At 41.1% G+C, this 20,257-nt stretch overlaps 2 protein-coding genes across 5 annotated transcripts; one reads left to right on the top strand and one right to left on the bottom strand.

The window, feature by feature from the left end:
* The first annotated feature begins 1,763 nt into the window (after positions 1-1,763).
* Positions 1,764-10,443, top strand: LOC133610985 (tectonic-3-like). 3 transcript variants are annotated; one of them, XM_061967798.2, is made up of 14 exons: positions 1,764-2,260; positions 3,417-3,531; positions 3,603-3,700; positions 4,538-4,650; positions 4,781-4,889; positions 5,916-6,028; positions 6,109-6,147; positions 6,233-6,307; positions 6,390-6,509; positions 6,567-6,665; positions 6,735-6,838; positions 6,907-7,054; positions 9,890-10,024; positions 10,098-10,443. In XM_061967798.2, exons 1-14 carry the CDS (start codon positions 1,966-1,968, stop codon positions 10,191-10,193), a joined length of 1,659 nt encoding a protein of 552 aa, XP_061823782.1. In that variant the 5' UTR covers positions 1,764-1,965; the 3' UTR covers positions 10,194-10,443. The 3 variants fall into 3 exon arrangements, with proteins under 3 accessions (XP_061823782.1, XP_061823780.1, XP_061823783.1); XM_061967796.2 differs by having other exon boundaries at positions 3,414-3,531; XM_061967799.2 differs by having other exon boundaries at positions 3,414-3,531; positions 9,834-10,024.
* A 15-nt stretch (positions 10,444-10,458) lies between these two features.
* Positions 10,459-20,069, bottom strand: mto1 (mitochondrial tRNA translation optimization 1). Of its 2 annotated transcripts, none has more exons than XM_061967794.2 (13): positions 19,943-20,069; positions 18,105-18,307; positions 17,828-18,027; positions 15,934-16,051; positions 15,568-15,866; positions 15,381-15,493; positions 12,912-13,102; positions 12,695-12,825; positions 12,426-12,630; positions 12,197-12,368; positions 12,003-12,112; positions 10,687-10,844; positions 10,459-10,606 (listed from the first exon to the last, which is right to left on the bottom strand). In XM_061967794.2, exons 1-13 carry the CDS (start codon positions 19,951-19,953, stop codon positions 10,499-10,501), a joined length of 2,019 nt encoding a protein of 672 aa, XP_061823778.1. In that variant the 5' UTR covers positions 19,954-20,069; the 3' UTR covers positions 10,459-10,498. The 2 variants fall into 2 exon arrangements, with proteins under 2 accessions (XP_061823778.1, XP_061823779.1); XM_061967795.2 differs by having other exon boundaries at positions 19,956-20,069.
* Positions 20,070-20,257: the final 188 nt, after the last annotated feature.

Genomic DNA, 20,257 nt, shown 5'->3' with positions numbered 1-20,257 from the left:
CCAACCTGTGGGACCTCACTAGACAAAACACAATAGAAACACAAATCAGGAGGAGGAAATGGAACTGGATTGGTCACACACTGCGTAGATACAATACATCTATCACAAAACATGCTCTAACATGGAACCCGCAAGGCAAGAGGAAGAGAGGAAGGCCTAGAGCCACCTGGAGAAGAACCACAGAGCAGGAGATGAAGGCGCAAGGGCTGTCATGGCAACAACTGGAGCGGAGGGCACAAGACCGAAGGGGATGGAGGAGTATCATCAATGGCCTATGTTCCTTAGGGAATTTAAAGGCCTAAGTAAGTAAGTAAGGGTCAGGGTTATAATAAGGCCAAGTACTTAATAATGACTAGTTAAGAGCCAATATGTTACTAATGTGCATGTTAATAAGCAACTAATTAATGGTGAATATGTTCCCCATACTAAAGTGTTACCATGTTTTTTTTACTGGTGCATAAAATGAAGCGTGCATGAACATCACCTTGTTCAAACAACAAAACCAACACAGTGCATAAACTCACAACAAACTACACACCTGCAAATCAGTCAGCTGTTGCCGTATCCGTAATACGCCGAAATGGAGAAGTTTTTATTTACACGATGAGTCGGGTGTGTTTTGCCCTACGCCGAACCCCTGAGGCCGACTCACCAAACCCCTAGGGTTCGATCGAACCCAGGTAAGAACCACTGGTCTAATTGTTTCAACACACCATGCACACTCACATGTTTAGAGCTAAGATTTAAAAAGAATGATTCAACTTTACTGGCATTATTTGTCACCAAGCATCTGCCATGTTTCCTTCTTCCTCAGTAAGAAAGATGTAGAAGTGTCTGCACTGAGAAGAAGAGATGTGGGCACGGCTTTGCGACTGATTTTGGTAGAATATAGACATCCTATTAATATTTATCTTTACACTTGGCGAGAGATATAGCAGTCACATTTAGATTTAGATTTGGATTTAACATTTAGGTTTAGAGTTAACATTTAGGTTTAGATTTAACATTTAGCGCTCACATTTAGATTCAGGATTTAAGATTTAGGTTTAGATTTAACATTTATGTTTGGATTTTCCATATAGCGCTCACATTTAGATGTAGATTTGGTTTTAAGATTTAGGTTTGGATCCAAGATTTAGGTTTGGATTTGACATTAAGCTAAGCACTCACATTTAACAAGTACCGCTTACTTTTAGAATAAGATTTAGATTTAACATTTAGGGTTAGATTTAATATTTAGGTTTAGAAGCGATTGTAGCTGAGATAGGCTCCAGCGCCCCCGCGACCCCGAAGGGAATAAGCGGTAGAAAATGGATGGATGGAACATGTATGTTTGGATTCAGGATTTAGATTTAGATTTAACACATGGATTTATATTTAGGATTTAGGTTTAGATTTAACATTTACATATAATATTTAGAGTCAACATTTAATTTCAACTTAAATGTGTTGAAAATCTGTGAAAAGTGAGTTAAATCTGAGAAATACATCTGCTAGAAAACTGTGACTGAACTTTTTACATGTACTGCAAATACTATACGTTCACCGACCACTCGAGGACGCCAAAGATGCATGCCATACAACCAGAATTTGAACGTTTATTTTTTTATACTTCAATACGTATATTTATACTCAAAACATGACTACAGTACACATGATTTTTTTTATTTTGACGAATTTTATTTTGATTTAATTTTATGGTACAGCGGTATGTTTTTATTTTTTACCGGAAGTGGTTACGGCAACTTCCTTAGCAACACAAATCCATAGCAACTGCATATGTATAGCATGTTTAGCTAGCCCCTACGAGCTACTCAAGCTTTACTTCATTGTGACGTTAAATTATAGTAACTGCTTGGAAAGACGACCGAAGAAACAATTCAACCTAATCACGAAGGTTATTGGATAATTGCTAAATAGCTAGTTAAGATCGTGTTGTTGTTCGCGCCATGTTTGTGTGACGACATGAATTATCGACAGTGGTGCCGTATACATTTATATGTGTGTTTCTTGTTTGGGAGTTTTGCACAAACCCTTACAGAAACGGGGACTACGCCGACCACCACTTCCAACTCAACAAGTCTGGAACCTGTCGGCCCAACGACCCCTTCTCCGGGGGTCACCGATGGGGTGAACTCCAGTAGTTCCCCCACTGAGAGAATCGAGGCCGTATCAGACTCCACTGGAACCGTTGAAAGACCTCTAACAGACAACGGCCTGACTTTCACTCCAGCTGGTCGATCACCGGCGGTAATCCCAGGTAATTTGGACCTTTTTTTGATTTCTTATTTCTTTCTTGCCTTCTCCCACAGCAAGTATTAATGTTTCTGCAAATTAGTTAATGTGGAGTATTCAGTCCCTGCATCAATACTTTTATTGATTGATTGATTGATTGAAACTTATATTAGTAGATTGCACAGTGCAGAACATATTCCGTACAATTGACCACTAAATGGTAACACCCGAATACGTTTTTCAACTTGTTTAAGTCAGGGTCCATGATACAGATATATACTATCATCATAATACAGTCATCACACAAGATAATCATCAGAGTATATACATTGAATTGTTTACATTATTTACAATCCGGGGGGGTTAGGTTTGGTTGATATCAACACTTCGGTCATCAACAATTGCATCATCAGAGAAATGGACATTGGAACAGTGTAGGACTGACTTGGTAGGATATGTACAGCAAGTAGTGGACATAGAGAGAGAGAGAGAGATCAGAAAGCATAAGAATAAGTATCTACATTTGATTATTTACATTTGATTATGTACAATCCAAGGAGTGTGTTAGTTTAGGGTTGAAGTTGCCTGGAGGTGTTCTTTTAGTGCGGTTTTCAAGGAGGATAGAGATGCCCGTTCTTTTACACCTGTTGGGAGTGCATTCCATATTGATGTGGCATAGAAAGAGAATGAGTTAAGACCTTTGTTAGATCGGAATCTGGGTTTAACGTGGTTAGTGGAGCTCCCCCTGGTGTTGTGGTTATGGCGGTCATTTACGTTAAGGAAGTAGTTTGACATGTACTTCGGTATCAGGGAGGTGTAGCGGATTTTATAGACTAGCCTCAGTGCAAGTATAAACCCCGGCCAAGTCATACCAAAGACAAAGACTATAAGAATGGGACCCATTTCCTCCCTGCTTGGCACTCAGCATCAAGGGTTGGAATTGGGGGTTAAATCACCAAAAATTATTCCCGGGCATGGCCACCGCTGCTGCTCACTGCTGCCCTCACCTCCCAGGGGGTGATCAAGGGTGATGGGTCAAATGCAGAGAATAATTTCGCCACACCTAGTGTGTGTGACAATGATTGGTACTTTAACTTTTTAACTTTAACTTTAGGGGTGTGATATTGCTGTATGACAGGAACATCTAACTAAAATTAATTGTTGTGTGTTATATGCAGTAGCATGCGTCTGTGATCTCACACCTGATTTCTGCGATATTGGCTGCTGTTGTGACATGGTGGACTGCGGCATTGATAACCTGACTACCATCTTCAGCGGCTGTCCACAGAAAGCCATGTAAAGTCCGCAACACTTGTCCTAAAATGTATGTCCTTGGCCTTTAAATAATGATCAACTCTAATTTGCAGATCCGGAGACTGCATTGAGAAATGGATGATGTTCCACACCAATGTGGATTTATCGTCTGTCACTGTGACTGATTCCTTGTTTTGTGTCCATTCTGAAGGTGAATGCATTCAACCAAAACACGATACAGTAGTACCTCAATTTACGAGTTTATTTGATTATGTGACGCAGCTCTTAACTCAAAACACTTGATTCTCAAATCAACATCGCCCATTGAAATGCCTTGAAATCAGTTTTACATGGTTTTTGCCTTCCCTAAAACGGCTCAATTTTAACATGTAAGATGCTTAAAAAGAAAAAAACAACTCAGTACAAAATAATACAATAAGAAGTACAACTACTAACAACTAGAGTACGAAGTAATGTAATGTACAGAAATGAGCTCTGACTTGTACAGTATCTCCTTTGAGCTGCTTCTCTGTCAAACACACTATCAGCAGCTTCTCATTATTAACATAGATAAATGTCCGCTATTTACATATTATTTTCAACATCTTTGACTGACCTTATTGACTCATTCGGCTTCATCATGGTTCAGACTAGCAAGTCTAATACACGCTCCATCATGTTTTTGATTATTTCTTTCTTTAATTCAATTAATATTATCCTCTTCTTCTTCTTATCATTGTCCTTCACACTTACTTGTTCTTTTCACATGATTGGAAAAACAAAGTTATGTCAATTTTTAGCTTTAAGATTATGTTGTCGAGTAAGGCCAGATGTTTTGGTCGGATCTTATGGAATTTACTGTGACATTTTCTACGCCACCTAATGACGGGGATATTTGTAAGTCAAAGTTTTGCTTGCAACTTAAAGCATAACAGTACGTTGAGAGATAGCTCTTATCTCAAAACACTCAAGTTGAGGTACCACTGTAGTTACACTAAAAGAAAGGCAACCAATATTGTTTAAAATGTTCATGTTTTTCTCCCAACAGATGACACATTTAAGGTCTCTGTTTCTCCACCTCAGTCTCCAGCTTTAGGGGACTCTTACCATTTCTCACCCCCAAAACCAACAGGCGTCGGCCACAGCAGACCTTTTTATCGGGTAACTGAAACAGATTGTTTGTTTGTTACGTATTAATAGGCTCTCCTATTCTTCAAATTAAGTTATTCAAAACCAGGTGCTTTAAAGACCTTTTTTCTGTTTTTAAGTTCTGAAATTTAAAATTTTGTAGGCCGATGACGTCATCCAGACGTTCTTCCCCACGTCATCTGTGCGAGGCCTCCTTCGGCAGCCGTCTCCGGGGGCGACCACCGTAATGTGTCTTAATCGCAACCCTGCACGTAAGCTGGCTCTAAATAAAAATGGGATCAGAATGTACAGTTGTCCCTCGACATAACACGGCTTCACTTTTTTATGAACTAAAAATATCAAAATTGGTCTAGAATTGGCCACTGGAAGAGAGGAAACCAATCAGAGCAGGCTGTTCAGTATCATGGCCACTAATTGGCTCAGCTTTACTTTATTGGATTAAAAGAGTGTTAAGGTGACTGGGTGTTATTTTTTGTCTAGAGGGCTTTCATAAAGTTAACAACTGTATTTAAAAGGTGGTAGACAATTTGTTTGCTCTATCAATGAATATATTCTATTTATAATAATAATTCCTATAAATTTACCACAGTCAGGTCCTGAATCAATTAAGAGGGACAAACAAAGGATTTCTGTAGTACCAAAATCATCGTCAAGTTATAAATAACTTGCTACAGCCAGAGTTTTTTTTTTTTTACAATGAATAGGGTAAATATATACTGTATAATCAATTACGTGTTATGGACATACAATTCTATTATTATTTGAGTAAATTTTAATTATTTGGTTGATTGTGATTAATGTCTCATAAAATAGTGTGCGCTATATTTCACTGCAATCGGTAGAGGGGCTGTTGCGTCAGTCTTGAAGTTCAGCCAGCACAGAACCATCCATCCATCCATTTTATACCCCTTGTCTCTTTCGGGGTAGTGGAGCCTATCCCAGCTGCACTCGGGTAGAAGGCAGGGTAGACCCTGGCCAGCTCTTCGCAGGGCCAACACAGATAGACAAGACAACCATTTACTACCTAATCAAAATGATACTTGCAAAAATATCATTAAAAAGCATCATTCAAAATTATAATTTAGAAAAAATTAAATAATGTAAGGTATAATAATAATTGGTTCATTTGCCCCATCATCAATCAAGGCAATGTAGTCAAATGCCCATCTCTAAACTCTGTATGCCACATATTAAATTAAATGTCTTGAATATTGCTGAATTGCTTACATAGCTTTCTTCTTTATCTTAACCACTGGAGATGATTTCTGCTTTTGCAGGGTTTCTGAGGTCACAGTCTTTGTCTTGTACTCGCATGGTAACCCCTCAGTCTTGTACCGAAGACTCAAATCTCAGCGCTCTCTCCTACCACTCAGATCTGAGTCTTGTTAAAGTAAGCGAACCTGCCTAAGTTTGGAAAAGAAAAGAAAACATCTATGTCCCCTGAATTTAAAACAAGTGTTGCTTTTACAGATTCCAAAACCCGAGAAGGAGCAAGTGTCAGACTTTTTGGTAGGAAGCAACCATACTTTTTTTAATGTCTGTTTAAAAGAATGTATAATTACAAATACATTGGTGTTTTTTTGTTTTTTTTCAGATCGCAGTCTCCCCAGTTTCTGACTGGCCTGTACCAAGTGAGCAAAACAACACTTGTGTTAACGTGGCAAAGAAGGTGGGAAATAGTTGCCCCCTAAAATAGTGTTATTTTTGCATCAATTGGTTAATTTAACTAATCTACATTGATTGTTCTTCAGGTGGACTTTGTCATAGCGTACACAGACAGAGGAGAACTGGCAGAAGCGACCGTGAATGTACTTTTAGCTGATGTTAAAATGGAGCAGTTGCTGCAGCAGGTTCACTCAGTACAATTCAAGGTAGTGAAAACCGTATGTTTTAACACAACATCATCTGAAAGCTTTTTTCGTCCTTAGCTGGTGACATCTAGCCAGTCTACACGACAACCGACCCCCACAGTTGGACTACGGGTGGGAGCTGCGGTTATCGGTCGCTTTAATGGAGCAGCTGAACCTGTATCCTTGTGAACTTTCTTCAGCTGAAGTTTTGTCATTTTTCGTCACAGTTCCTTGACAGTTTGCCAGGTGACCATAATGGGGGTGTCTCTAGGCGGCGCGTGTTCCTCTCGCCTCAGCGCGCGGGCAATCATCCCCTTTGCACACAACACTATCACAGGCTGCACATTAAAGTGAGAAAAAAATCAACAACTTAAAGCACCAGTAATGTTTTTTTTCAACATATTTGTGTTTTTTTAAGATCTTCTTCTGAGGACTGCTCAGAGATGCGTTCTCGGATTTACGACATCTTGCGAGGAACAGCCATCCCTGATGTCATGGCCATGAACTCAGGCTCCGAGCCCGACTGGACGAGAGTCCTGAAGCAGGAGTGTCTTGTCAACTCGGAGGTACTATTTACAAGTCAAATGTAATTCTAGAGGAATATTAGGGGTTTATTGTGTTAAGGAACATCACATGACAACATTGTTGCCACCTGACATGCCCGAGACTGAGTAGGAAGAAACAGGTCTTATTTAATCTCAGTTTTTGCACATTTTGATATGTTACAGCCTTATTACAGAATGGAAAAAAACTATTTTTTTACTTAAAATTCTACACACAATACGACCTAATTACAATCTGAAAACGTTTTCTTTAGAGTTTTTTTTTTTTAATTTATTGAAAATAAAAAACTACGAAATCACGCTATATTCATTCGTATTCACAGCCTTTGCTCAATGCTTTGTTGATGCACCTTTGGCAGCAATTACAGCCTCAAGTATTTTTGAATACGATGTCACAAGCTTGGCACACCTATCTTTTAGCAGTTTCGCCAAATTCCTCTTTGCAGTTTCTCAAAAGCTCTATCAGGTTGGATGGGAAGCGTCTGTGCGCAGCCATTTTTAGTTATCTCCAGAGATGTTCCATTGGATTCAAGTCTGGCCTTTGGCTAGGACACTCAATGCCATTTAAATAGTTGTCCTGAAGCCCTTCCTTTGATATCTTGGCTGTGTGCTTAGGGTCGTTGTCCTGCTGAAAGATGAACCTTTGCTTCAGTCTGAGTTAAAGAGCGCTGTGGAGCAGGTTTTCATCCAGGATGTCTCTGTCCATTGCTGCATTCACCTTTACCTCTATATATCCTGACTAGTCTCCCAGTTCCTGCCGCTGAAAAACATCCCCACAGCATGATGCTGCCACCATCATTATTCACTGTAGGGATGGTATTGGCCAGGTGATAATGCCTGGCATTCATGCCAAAAAATTCAATCTTTGTTTCAGACCAGATAATTTAGTTTCTCATGGCCTGATTGGCAGACTTTTACAAATGAATTGCTTCTGTCTGGCCACTCTACCTTACTTGCCTGATTTGTGGATTGCTGCAGAGAAAGTTGGCCTTCTGGAAGGTTCTCCTCTCTCCACAAAGGAATGCTGTAGCTCTGACAGAGTGACGATAGAGTTCTCGGTCACCTCCCTTGACTAGGTCCCTTCTCCTCTGATTGCTCAGTTTAGACTGCCGGTCAGATTCAGGAAGAGTCATGGTGGTTCCAAACTTTCTCCATTTACAGAGGATGGTTGCCACCGTGCTCATTAGGACCTTCACAGTTGCAGATATTTTTCTGTACCTTTACCCAGATTTGTGCCTCGAGACAATCCTATCTCAGGTCTACAGACAATTCCTTCGACTTCATTCTTGGTTTGTGCTCCGCCATGCACTGTCAAATCTGGCACTTTATATATTGACAGGTGTGTGCTTTTCCGAATCATATCCATCCATCCATCCATTTTCTACCGCTTGTCCCTTTTACCAACTGAATTTACCACAGGTGGACTCCAATTAAGCTGTAGGAACATTTTAACGATCATCAGTTGAAACAGGATGCACTTGAACTCATTTTTGAGCATCGTGGTAAAGGTTGTAAATACCTATGTAGATGTGATTTCTTAGCCATTTTCTTTTTAGTAAATTCACAAACCAAAAAAAACAAAAACAAACATTTTCACATTGATATTATTGTGGTGTGTAGAATTTTGAGGACAAAAATTAATATATTACATTTTGGAATAAAGCTGCAACATAACAAAATATGGAAAAAGTGAAGCGCTGTGAATACTTTCCGGATGCACTCTAGGATTTATTCGTACCATATGTTGAATTTGTCGACACTCGCACAATCATTGACATGTTTACATCTGTGTTCAACGGTCTACATTTGGTGATAATAAGGGAAAAAAGAAATGGTGCAGGAATAGTAAAATAAGTAGGATACAAAATAGGATTTTAAAAATGACAGAATGTAGCTTGTGCAGTGATAAATGGGGTTGGGGTGGAATAAATAATAGATGTTTAAAAAATAATTGAGAGGGAAAAGAATCCCACTCAAATATTCCAAAATATTGTAAAATGTATTTCCAGAGGAGTGGAAGCTGTTTTATCAGTAGGAAAGATAGTCAAACAAAAATACAAATTGACAACGTAGACATTAAAGTTAAAATAAATGAGAAATGTAAGAAATGTAATTTCTAGGTGTGATGACAGATGATAAAATGAACTGGAGTTCTCTCATAAAAACATACAACATAAGTTGGCAAAAATACTTCAATAAGGAATAAAGCAAAATAAGTTCCGCACCAAAACTATACTGTTTGCTAGTTTTACCATATCTGAGTTGTGTTAAAATATTGAGGAAAAATTACAAAAGTAGGCTTAATTTACTAACCATGTTATAAAACAGGTAGGTTAGAATAAAACATAATATTGGTCGTCGAGAACGTTCAAACTCTTTATTTATTGAATTAAAAACATATAAATTCAATGCAAACAGCTAAACTTCAGTACAGAGCAAACTATAACCTGCTACCCAAGAATGTACAAAAAATTATTCTTAACAGAAAAGGAGAAATATAACCTAAAGAAGAAAAAAATTAACGTTTTTAGTGTTGCATAGGTCTTCAACTGGGGGTCCATGAGTGACCCCTAGGGGTCATCAGTTCTACTGCAGGGGGGGTCGTGAAATATTTGTAAATGGAAAAGGAGGTACTGTAGTATTAAATAGGTTCTGCTTCTTTGTTTTCGTTTTCGGACATGTTGTAATGAGAAACTGGAATATGTGATCGACTATATTGTAACTATGCATGATTAAACAATTTTCACTTTCTCTATGTATAATGGTCTACTTTTGTTCACAGTATGAATTTACAAAGCCTTGGAGAGTACTTAATGAACAGCTTTCCCCCCGCCTCAGGAAACATGTGATTCAGGCTGCACCCTTCCATACCGTCTCTCTGTGCAAGTGCTATGGGCTCACATGGGCCTCCTGCATCTTCCTCAAAGTTACATTCTGGGAGCTAAATATCTTTTCCAGTGTCGCAAGTTCAAGGTAGGTTGAACAAATGTTTCACATTTTGTCACCTTAAAAATATCTAAAATCTTTTTTTCTTTGTATCTTTCAGTGTCCTCTGGTGTCACCTGTCACGCTAACCACTGAGGTGGCATTTGCTGACATGACAGTTTACCCCAAACCCTTCCGGGGCTTAGGGTCAATTTAAAGGACATCTAAGTTTAATGCTGCTCAATGTCAGGTCAGAATTCTTTACCCGGTAAGTGGATCATAGACGAAGAGGTTATTTTTTTTCATCGAGTTTAAATCCTGCAGACCCCAATTATACAAATTAAATTTAGTGAATGTACACTAAAAGAGAAAACGTCAAGAGAAAAACTACACGTGATTGTTTGTGTGGTCTCAAAATATGATAATTTATTTGTGAACATTTTAAGTATGAGCATCTCAGGTGAATATGTGTAAATATTTTTTCATACAAAGCAAAATTTTTCTTCACTCCTTTTGGTGGAGTTAGCTCCTCTGCATTATTTTCAGCTTCCTGTTCGAGTGTCGAACATAGTTGAAAAGGTTGACGATCGCAGCCGGAGTTATTCCTTGCAAACGTGTTGCAACACCCAACTGGGAATCACAGTGTACTGCATTATTACATACTACAAAATACATTAGAAGGACAAGTTTGGCACTGAGTCCGGACTCACTGTGGTGGGCCGAACTCTGTCCAAAATCTCTCGGACTTCCTGAGAGAGAGACACCGGCAGAGAGAAGTAGTCCAAGTCCTGTGGGAGAGACATGCTCTCTTCCTTTTGAATTCTCTCCATTTCCTTTTGCTGGTAGATACAGTGGGGCCTGTACACAGCTGCACAGGAGACATTGCCAAAGAACATTATGATGTTCAGTTAGTTGTACAATATAGTATATTAAAAAAAACATGTTTATTTATTTTTGTGAGGCAAAATGTACCTTACTGATGGTTACATTAATAATCAAGTGTAATATTCAAGAAAAACTGATAAAACATCCCACTTTTCCTTGATTCACTATTGTTGTTTTATTGTTTTTTCCACTAATTACTTTCTTCATGATTATGATTGGCTAATATGACTACAGTTAAGGGCAGGGATATTCAACTAAATTGTTTTGGGGGCTACACTTCCAGGAAGAGATGGACCGGGGGCCGGACTTCTCTCTTGACTATTTGTCTTATTTTGTATATTAGGGAGAACCAGCGTCCTCTACAGTAGACATTAGATTTTGGCCGATAGCACTTTTGCTGTTTTTAAGGACTTTCTGCAAAAAAGTAAGTCAAAGATCATGTCTATAACAGCACTCTACTGTTTTTAAGAATCTGCTGCAAAAATGTGAGTATTTTATAAGTGTTTTTTTTTAACTGTACTCTCGGTCGAGTAGCCCAAATTATGAAAAAGAGAAAATTGAATTTTGAGGAACACCACTAGCATAACTAAATAAGTTGGACAAATGACTACTGACTGCATCTGAAGTAAACAAACTACAGCAACACCTTAGTTATATAAATCAAATTACAAAAAAAGTGTAACTGTTAAAAAAGAGAGGACTTTAAAGGGGTGCCTTGAGGAACGCCTCAGTTATGTAAATAAGAAGTTTGGACCCCAGTGTTCTGTTTGCTAGCAAGGATCTGCTATTGTGTTTACAGTGGTCCAAGTTCTTCTATACAACAATAGCACTCGAGTGTTTTTAGGAATTTACTGCAAAAATGTTTGTCTCACAAGTTTTGTGCTAGACTTGGGGGCCAGTATGGTGACATTCCGGCCCGCCTGTAGAAGAGCCCTGGGCTATGGTGTCACCTGCTACTTTGGCTAAATATGTTTTCATGTGGACATTGGGATATTTACTATCTAAATGAGGCAGTTATTGTGTCAGTTGTTCTCTATTGTGTTGTTACGCTTTGGTGGTGCACAGTAATTATAAGGCAGCATCAGCGGGATGTTGTTATTGTCGAGCATTGCGAAGCCAGTGGATTATTTGGGCTTGTCACCTTCTATCTTCAGCCTTTGTGCAAATTCCCTGTACGCTGAAAGGCATTCTGGGAAGGCGGCTGCTAACGTTTCAAAGGACACGTCGTTGTACTGTAACATCTCTGAGCCACTGAAAGAGAAACTCTATACATGAGGACATAAAACTTGACCACAAACACACTTTTATGTCATTCTAAGAAGTTGTAAAACTTGCGTCAGACTGCCAGTCTTCATCTCACTGATGGGCACATGTGGAAGCTTGTGTCTCCAGTTGATGATGGACATGGAGACATCCTGGAGAGCTGCTATTGCTTCCTGAAGACTGTCCCGCACTCGCACAGTCCCCCTGTACCGCATGGATGACACACATCCCACCTCCTCAAAACCTAAACATGGAGAAATATGCAATCATCACTTTCAAAGAGTTCTGCAAACATGTTTACCTTTCAGCGTTAGGCGCAAGTCTGCGTTGTCCGGCCTTAGAGACGTGCGAAACTCAGCCCGACTTGTGAACATCCTGTAAGGTTCCGTGACACCTCGCGTTACCAGGTCGTCGATAAGAACGCCAATGTAGCTATTAGTCCGAGACAGCGCCATTGTTGGCATGGAGAGCGCCGCACGGGCAGCGTTGACCCCCGCCCACAATCCCTGCATAAGACAGTGAGCAAGGTCTTAGCACCTATGCAGAAAAAAAAACGGTGAATGTACCTACCTGTGCTGCAGCCTCCTCGTACCCTGTGGTCCCGTTAATCTGCCCGGCGAGAAAGAGACCCTGAGTGCTTTTCACCTGCAGTGCAGGGCTCAGCTGAGTGGGGCACACAAAGTCATACTGCACGCCATAACCTGCATGGGTCCAATGTAACAGAATTCCATCTCAAACGACACATTATTGAGTTGGTAATAGAAAGGCCCTATATCAAGTCATGTACCAGGTGTCTGGATTTCGGCTCTGCGCAAGGCCGGTATCTCTCTGATGAGGCGGAGTTGAATGTCAGGGGGCATAGTCATAGACAGACCCTGAGGGTATATGAGGTCTGAGGTCATTCCTTCAGGCTCCAGCCACACCTGATGCCTGCGGCCCGGAAAGCGAAGTACTCTGGACTCAATTGAGGGACAGTACCTAAAAAGACAAATAGACAAGGAGGTTTTATTACGGTACCTCGATTTACGAATCCTTCTACTTGCGGACTTCGATTTCCAAACTTTTAGATCGAGCCTAAAATGCCTTTGTGTGCGAACCATGTCTCTGTGTACGTACGCTTCATTCATTTTGTGTCCAGCCTGCAGGCAAAAGGCAGGGCGCAGCATTTTCGAGGAGGCGGACCCTCCACTTCACTTGCTGTGCAGTATACTACTGCCGGTAGTCACTTCTCAGCGCTTCAGCGTGTGTGCCATTTCTGAGTTTTTTCGCTTTTTGACAGGTTTTGTCCATTTTGCTAATTCAATATGAGTGCCAAAAAGACAACAGATGAGCATGGAAAGGAGGAGGGAATCACAATGGAGTTGAAAAAAATACTATTTGCGAGTAGTGCAAGTAAGAAAGACTCGACAGAAAGTTTAATTGTGATGAGCTAGGAGCTTTGTGGAAAATATGCCAAAGCAGACTTATATCACTGTGGCGGAGAAAACTACAGCACCGCTGAACTCGATAGATAGATAGTACTTTATTGATTCCTTCAGGAGAGTTCCCTCAGGAAAATTAGAGGTAGCTCTTCAAAGGCACACAGATGCACACATCGTCCCTCACCCCAAAGCCCTCCCGTCTCTCCCGCTGTCTGCTCCTTTCTTGTTAGCTCCCCTTTTGCTAATGTGAATGTAATTGGATTTTACTTTTATAAATCTTAATTATTGCAGAAATATAAGTTAAGGATGTTGTGTTATTTGACCATTTGTGAGGGCACCAAAGGGACTTCTGTGTGGTTGTGTGCGCATGTTGGCAGAGCAGCGCATACAGAGATCAGCAGCTTGTTGTTGTATTGGCTCGTTAATAAAGATAAAAGTTGATCCATCACCCCTTATTATGTTTCTTACTGTATTGCACTTAATAGTGTGCTCAAAATGTACAAACCTTCACTAAAGGCTATGTTCACACTGCAGGGTCGGATGTCCAATTCAGATTTTTTTTTGTCAAATTTGATGTTTTTAGTATCCGTTCACATTACAAAAATAAATAGATTTCTAATGTGAATGCAATCTGACCCGCATGCAGACATGACGTCATGACTTTGCACACACTCCACTCTCGTGAGTCTCAGTACTGGTGCATTCAAGGATTTTGTGCGATCAAACTCAACGTTTTCTGAACGTAATTATTGCACGTGGAAGATTAAGAAGGAAGAGGACAAGTTTTATGGCTCTGGCAGTTTTAGGGAATATTTTGCTTCAATGTCTGCTTGAAAAGCCTGTCTGTGGGCGAGTGAGTGATTGAGTGGTCAAATATGTCCAGCAGACCTGAACCCAATAGAGCACATGAGGGGCATCCTCAAGCGGAAAGAGGAGCGCAAGGTATCTAACATGGATGTGTGTTTTTTCGGTAACAGTAATTATATATTGTTTTCGAGGCTGTACACTGACCCCACTTATATTATATCCCAGCATCATTTCTAGAGTTTGTACCTTGAGAAGTTGATATATAGTAGTAAATACAGTGGAACCCCAATTTACCAACACCTCATTGTACAAACTTCCAATTACAAACCACAGACCGAATAATTTTTTTTTTTTTGCCATTTTAAAATGTTTCTTATTTTGCTAACTCAATATAAGTAAAGAAAGCAAAGAACAAGTGAAGTGTGGTTTGAAACATTCAGGAAGTATCCACAGCATTGTCAACACTGCCTCTTTCCCCCACTCCCCTCGCTAAGCAAAGAAGTAAAGTGGATTTTATTTTTTATTCCTAATCAATGTACCGAACGGGATGTAAAAGTTAGGGAGTTTTGTGATTTCAAACTGAATGCATCACAGTGCTAGTGATTGTGTGTGTGTGGGTGCATGCTGGCAGGGCAAATGAGCCTTTCACATCTCAGCTAAATGTTGTTTTGACTTTGCTATTAAATAGTTGATCCATCACCTCCTTGTTATGTTTGTTTAATATAAAACATTGTATATAATGCTTTATATTGTTTTCAAAGTGTATACACTTGTTCTAAAATATGGAATTGTGTTGAAGCTGAAACCCATTATTTATGTTACATTGTTATTATGGAGTAATTTGCTTCAATATACACACTTTTCTATTAACGAACCCTGTTGAAGAACTAATTAAATTCTTATGTCGAGGTTCCACTGTAATTACAATAATATTATATAACGATTGCCGGAATGTGCTGGATGTACAACTTTATGTGTGATATTGTACATTGCCAATCAAAAATGAATATTCTATAACAACTGAGTACCTAGGGCCTTTGGTGTCTTGCTGTATGTGACAGTTGAGATGAACACTCTCCTTCACCACGTTATCCACACCAGGATTGGTAAAGGTCAAAAAGCATGGCAGCTGCTCTTCAGGCTAATGAAAGTTCAATAATATACAACATCAGACAAAGACATTTTAAATAATTAGCAGTGCAGTATTCAAAGTACCTTGCAGTGAGTGTGTGTATTCAGGAAGCTGAAGGGACTAGGCTGGCTGTCAGGGGGGTGCAGCGTAGCTTCATGGAAGTCAACAGAACTCTTCACAATTCTGGGAGGGGTCCCCGTCCTGAGTCGGCCCAGCTTTAGCCCCAGCCGTTCCCGCAGCGTGTAGGACATCCCAGTGCTGGATGGGGCATCTCCAATCCGGCCTCCAGGGGATGTGGTCTGACCCATGAAGAGGGAACCGGAGAGGAACGTACCAGTGGTAAGAACCACAGAGCCAGCAGAGATTGGAAGACTTCCACCAGCTCACACAAGGAAAGAAATAAACTTACACATGTTCATTGAAACAACTCAATTTGATGTGTTTGCTACCCAAGCGTATTCCGGTGACTTTGTGCTGTCCGTGCTCTTCTGGGTTTGGTTCTGTCACAAGAAGCTCCTCTACAGATCCCTCCAGAATCGTCAGTCCGGGAGTGGATAGCAGCTCTGACTATAGACGGAGAACACGATTACGGTGATCAATTACCGTTTTTTTTCGGACTATAAGTCGCAGTTTTTTTAATAGTTTGGACGGGGATGCGACTTATACTCAGGAGCGAGTTATGTGTGAAATTATTGACACATTCACGTAAGAGACTAGACGTATAAGATTTCATGGGATTTAGCGATTAGGAGTGACAGATTGTTTGGTAAACGTATAGCATGTTCTATATGTTATAGTTATTTGATTGACTCTTACCATAATATGTTACGTTAACATACCAGTTGGTTATTTATGCCTCATATAACGTACACTTATTCAGCCTGTTGTTCACTATTCTTTATTTATTTTAAATTGCCTTTCAAATGTCTATTCTTGGTGTTGGGTTTTATCAAATAAATTTCCCCCAAAAATGCGACTTATACTCCGGTGCGACTTATATATGTTTTTTCTCTTCTTTTTTATGCATTTTCGGCCGGTGCGAATTATACTCCGAAAAATACGGTACTTAATTCACTCACCGCCTGTTGTGGTTTCTAATGGTGTGTGTCTAATGCAGTCCTCAAATAGTGAGGCAGGCACGGAGCGATGCCAGGAGGGGCGCTTGTGACCTCAGAGAACATGCTTTTTTTACCGTACCAGAATATAATGGAAGCGTATGTAGCACTTGGCTTCACTGTAACCACGGTGGGAGATGAGGAAAGACCGGTGTGTTGTTTCCTTTAATGTTAATAAGCTTACAGCGTTATGCAGAGGTATAGTTATTACAATTGTATAGACAAATTATACTATTTATAGTCACAGTGGAGAGACGCAAAATAATTTCTTCTTCCTTGGGGGGTGTAACAGAAAATATTTGAGAAGCACTGTTGTAATGGCAGAAACTGCATTTAAAGTAGGTTTTTTTTACCTCTTTGTATACTTTTAAGTGAGAGTTGTGTAACACGTACTGTTTGCAATCAACCCTGGGAAGTTAATAATGATAATAATGGATTTGATTTAAATAGCGCTTTTCTAGACACTCAAAGCGCTTTACAGAAAGAACTGAGAGCCCATCAAGCACTCACTCAACATTCACACGAGGACGTGGGTAAGCTACATTTGTAGCCACAGCTGCCCTAGGGGAAGCGTGGCTGCCAATATGCTCCTATGGCCCCTCCGACGACCACCAAACAATAATTCACATTCATACACCAGTGTGAGCCGCACTGGAAGTAAGGTGGGTAGTGTCTTGCCCAAAGACACATCGCTTGTGACTAGGATGGCGGAAGCTGGATTCAAACCAAGAACTTTCAAGCTGCTGTACAGCCGCTCTACCATCTACCACACCGCAATTTTGCGCCTTACCGCTATTACAGCATTGGTTCGGTTGCTGCTGTGTTGTACAAATACGAGTTTTTACATTTTAGAAACCATAACGAAAAGTCTCCTTTGAGATTTTATGGAAATCTAAATGGTAAATGGGTTATACTTGTATAGCGCTTTTCTACCTTCAAGGTACTCAAAGCACTTTGACACTATTTCCACATTCACCCATTCACACACTGATGGCGGGAGCTGTCATACAAGGCCCTAACCACGACCCATCAGGAGCAAGGGTGAAGTGTCTTGCTCAAGGACACAACGAATGTGATGAGGTTGGTAGAAGGTGGGGATCGAAAGAAAAAACCTCAGGTTGCTGGCACGGCCACTCTACCAACCGCGCCACACCGTCCCCAACAATTTGAGCTTTTAATGTAATGACCATTTTTGATACATTCAACAAAAAATTATATATTTTTTTACTTGAATAAACTGGCGGTAGCGTTGGCGGTCCAGTTGAGCCCGTGGCCCCCACACAGCAGGGCCTTTCTTCCGGTTCAAGATGGAGAAATGGATGCCAGCCCAGTCTCCTGCTCGACCACAAACCCCGTCTAAAGCGTCCACTTCCTTCACCAGGTGACCCTTTCCTACTCCGCCCAAGGACGGGTTGCATGACAAGGCACCTACAGGAAAGCGCACCTTGAGCGTAAGCTCATTCTCATTCAAGCACAGTATTTATCTAGTTGGTTTCAACTCTCACCAATAGTTTTTATTTTCTGTGTGACCAGCAGCGTCTGCGCTCCAACCCTGGAGGCCGCCGCTGCCGCCTCGGTCCCCGCATGACCTCCACCCACCACAATGACGTCATAGCGCTGTCTGGCAAGGTGGCTGGCATGCCTGGAGACCAGAAGCAGGAAACTCTCCAAAGGTGGAAATTTCTTAGTCAACATGGAGAATACTGAACTGTGAGAAAGGGGGAAACAAGTGATGACATTTTATGGATTTAAAAAAAAATGTATCTCTCCTATTCAAGACTTTAATAGGTCCACGTGGTAATACTATGGCTAGACTTAATGTCGCCTAGTGGTTAGAGTGTCCGCCCTGAGATCGGTAGGTTGGGAGTTCAAACCCAGGCGGAGTCATACCAAAGACTATAAAAATGGGACCCATTACCTCCCTGCTTGGCACTCAGCATCAAGGGTTGGAATTGGGGGTTAATTCACCAAAATACCGCATTGCCGGCAGTAAGTCGGACATGTTTCCAGTGAGGGTTGGACTCCGCCAAGGCTGCCCTTTGTCACCGATTCTGTTCATAACTTTTATGGACAGAATTTCTAGGCGCAGTCAGGGCGTTGAGGGTATCGGTTTGGTGGCTGCAGGATTAGGTCTCTGCTATTTGCAAATGATGTGGTCCTGATGGCTTCATCTGGCCAAGATCTTCAGCTCTTACTGGATCGGTTCGCAGCTGAGTGTGAAGCGACTGGGATGGAAATCAGCACCTTCAAGTCCGAGTCCATGGTTCTCGCCCGGAAAAGGGTGGAGTGCCATCTCCGGGTTGGGGAGGAGATCTTGCCCCAAGTGGAGGAGTTCAAGTACCTCGGAGTCTTGTTCACAAGTGAGGGAAGAGTGGATCGTGAGATCGACAGGCGGATCGGTGCGGCCTCTTCAGTAATGTGGACGCTGTATCGATCCGTTGTGGTGAAGAAGGAGCTGAGCCGGAAGGCAAAGCTCTCAAATTACCGGTCGATCTCCGTTCCCATCCTCACCTATGGTCATGAGCTTTGGGTCAAGACCGAAAGGACAAGATCACGGGTACAAGTGGCCGAAATGAGTTTCCTCCACCGGGGGGCGGGGCTCTCCCTTAAGAGATAGGGTGAGAATCTCTGTCATCCGGGAGGAACTCAGAGTAAAGCCGCTGCTCCTCCACATCGAGAGGAGCCAGATGAGGTGGTTCGGGCGTCTGGTCAGGATGCCACCCGAACGCCTCCCTAGGGAGGTGTTTAGGGCACTTCCGACCAGTAGGAGGCCACGGGGAAGACCCAGGACACGTTGGGAAGACTATGTCTCCCAGCTGGCTTGGGAATGCCTCAGGGAGGAGCTGGACGAAGTGGCCGGGGAGAGGGAAGTCTGAGCTTCCCTACTTAGGCTGCTGCTACCGCGACCCGACCTCGGATAAGCGGAATAAGATGGATGGATGGATCACCAAAATGATTCCCTAGCGCGGCCACCGCTGCTGCTCACTGCTCCCCTCACCTCCCAGGGGGTGAACAAGGGGATGGGTCAAATGCAGAGGACTATCATTGGTACTTTAACTTTACAGAAACATGGCCATAATGTATTCCGTTTGAATAATCAGTGATTCGTTTTGTTCTCAGCGAATTTGCTCTAAACGTTGCTCAAAATATTTAAAATACAAATATATTAATTCTCAGATTAACTATAACCTTTAAAGGATGAATAACTCCGCTAAATTAACAATACACTGATACAATAGTTGAAAAGAAGCAACATACCAGCTGAGCTACGGATACCTTTCATTTAACAAATGTACGATTATCACAACCCCTTCCACAAAAATATATTCTTCACACTACTTACGTTGACGGCATACACAGTCAGGTTTGTAAAAAGAGCAAGTAAACCTAACAAAATATTACGAAACCTTTAAACTACACACAGCTATTCACGGAGGCGGCCATCTTGCTCACAACCGTAATACCTCGACTACAAACGCGTAGACAAATTAGCTTGCGCGTTTAAAATCCGATGTTTTGTTTTTTTGTCATTGAGAAAAGTGGAAATTGGTGACGTATCTTTGATTGTTTCAAGGTGTAGGCTGTAATGTATGTATCATGTATTATTTAACGGTTTAACAAAGGTCTGGTGTACAAGCTGTATCGGCCGTGTACAAGT

This window comes from Nerophis lumbriciformis, linkage group LG11, assembly GCF_033978685.3.
Source record: "Nerophis lumbriciformis linkage group LG11, RoL_Nlum_v2.1, whole genome shotgun sequence".
Taxonomy (NCBI): Eukaryota; Metazoa; Chordata; class Actinopteri; order Syngnathiformes; family Syngnathidae; genus Nerophis; species Nerophis lumbriciformis.
The sequence above is the reverse complement of the archived record's forward strand: the minus strand, read 5'-3'. Positions and strand labels throughout refer to the sequence as shown.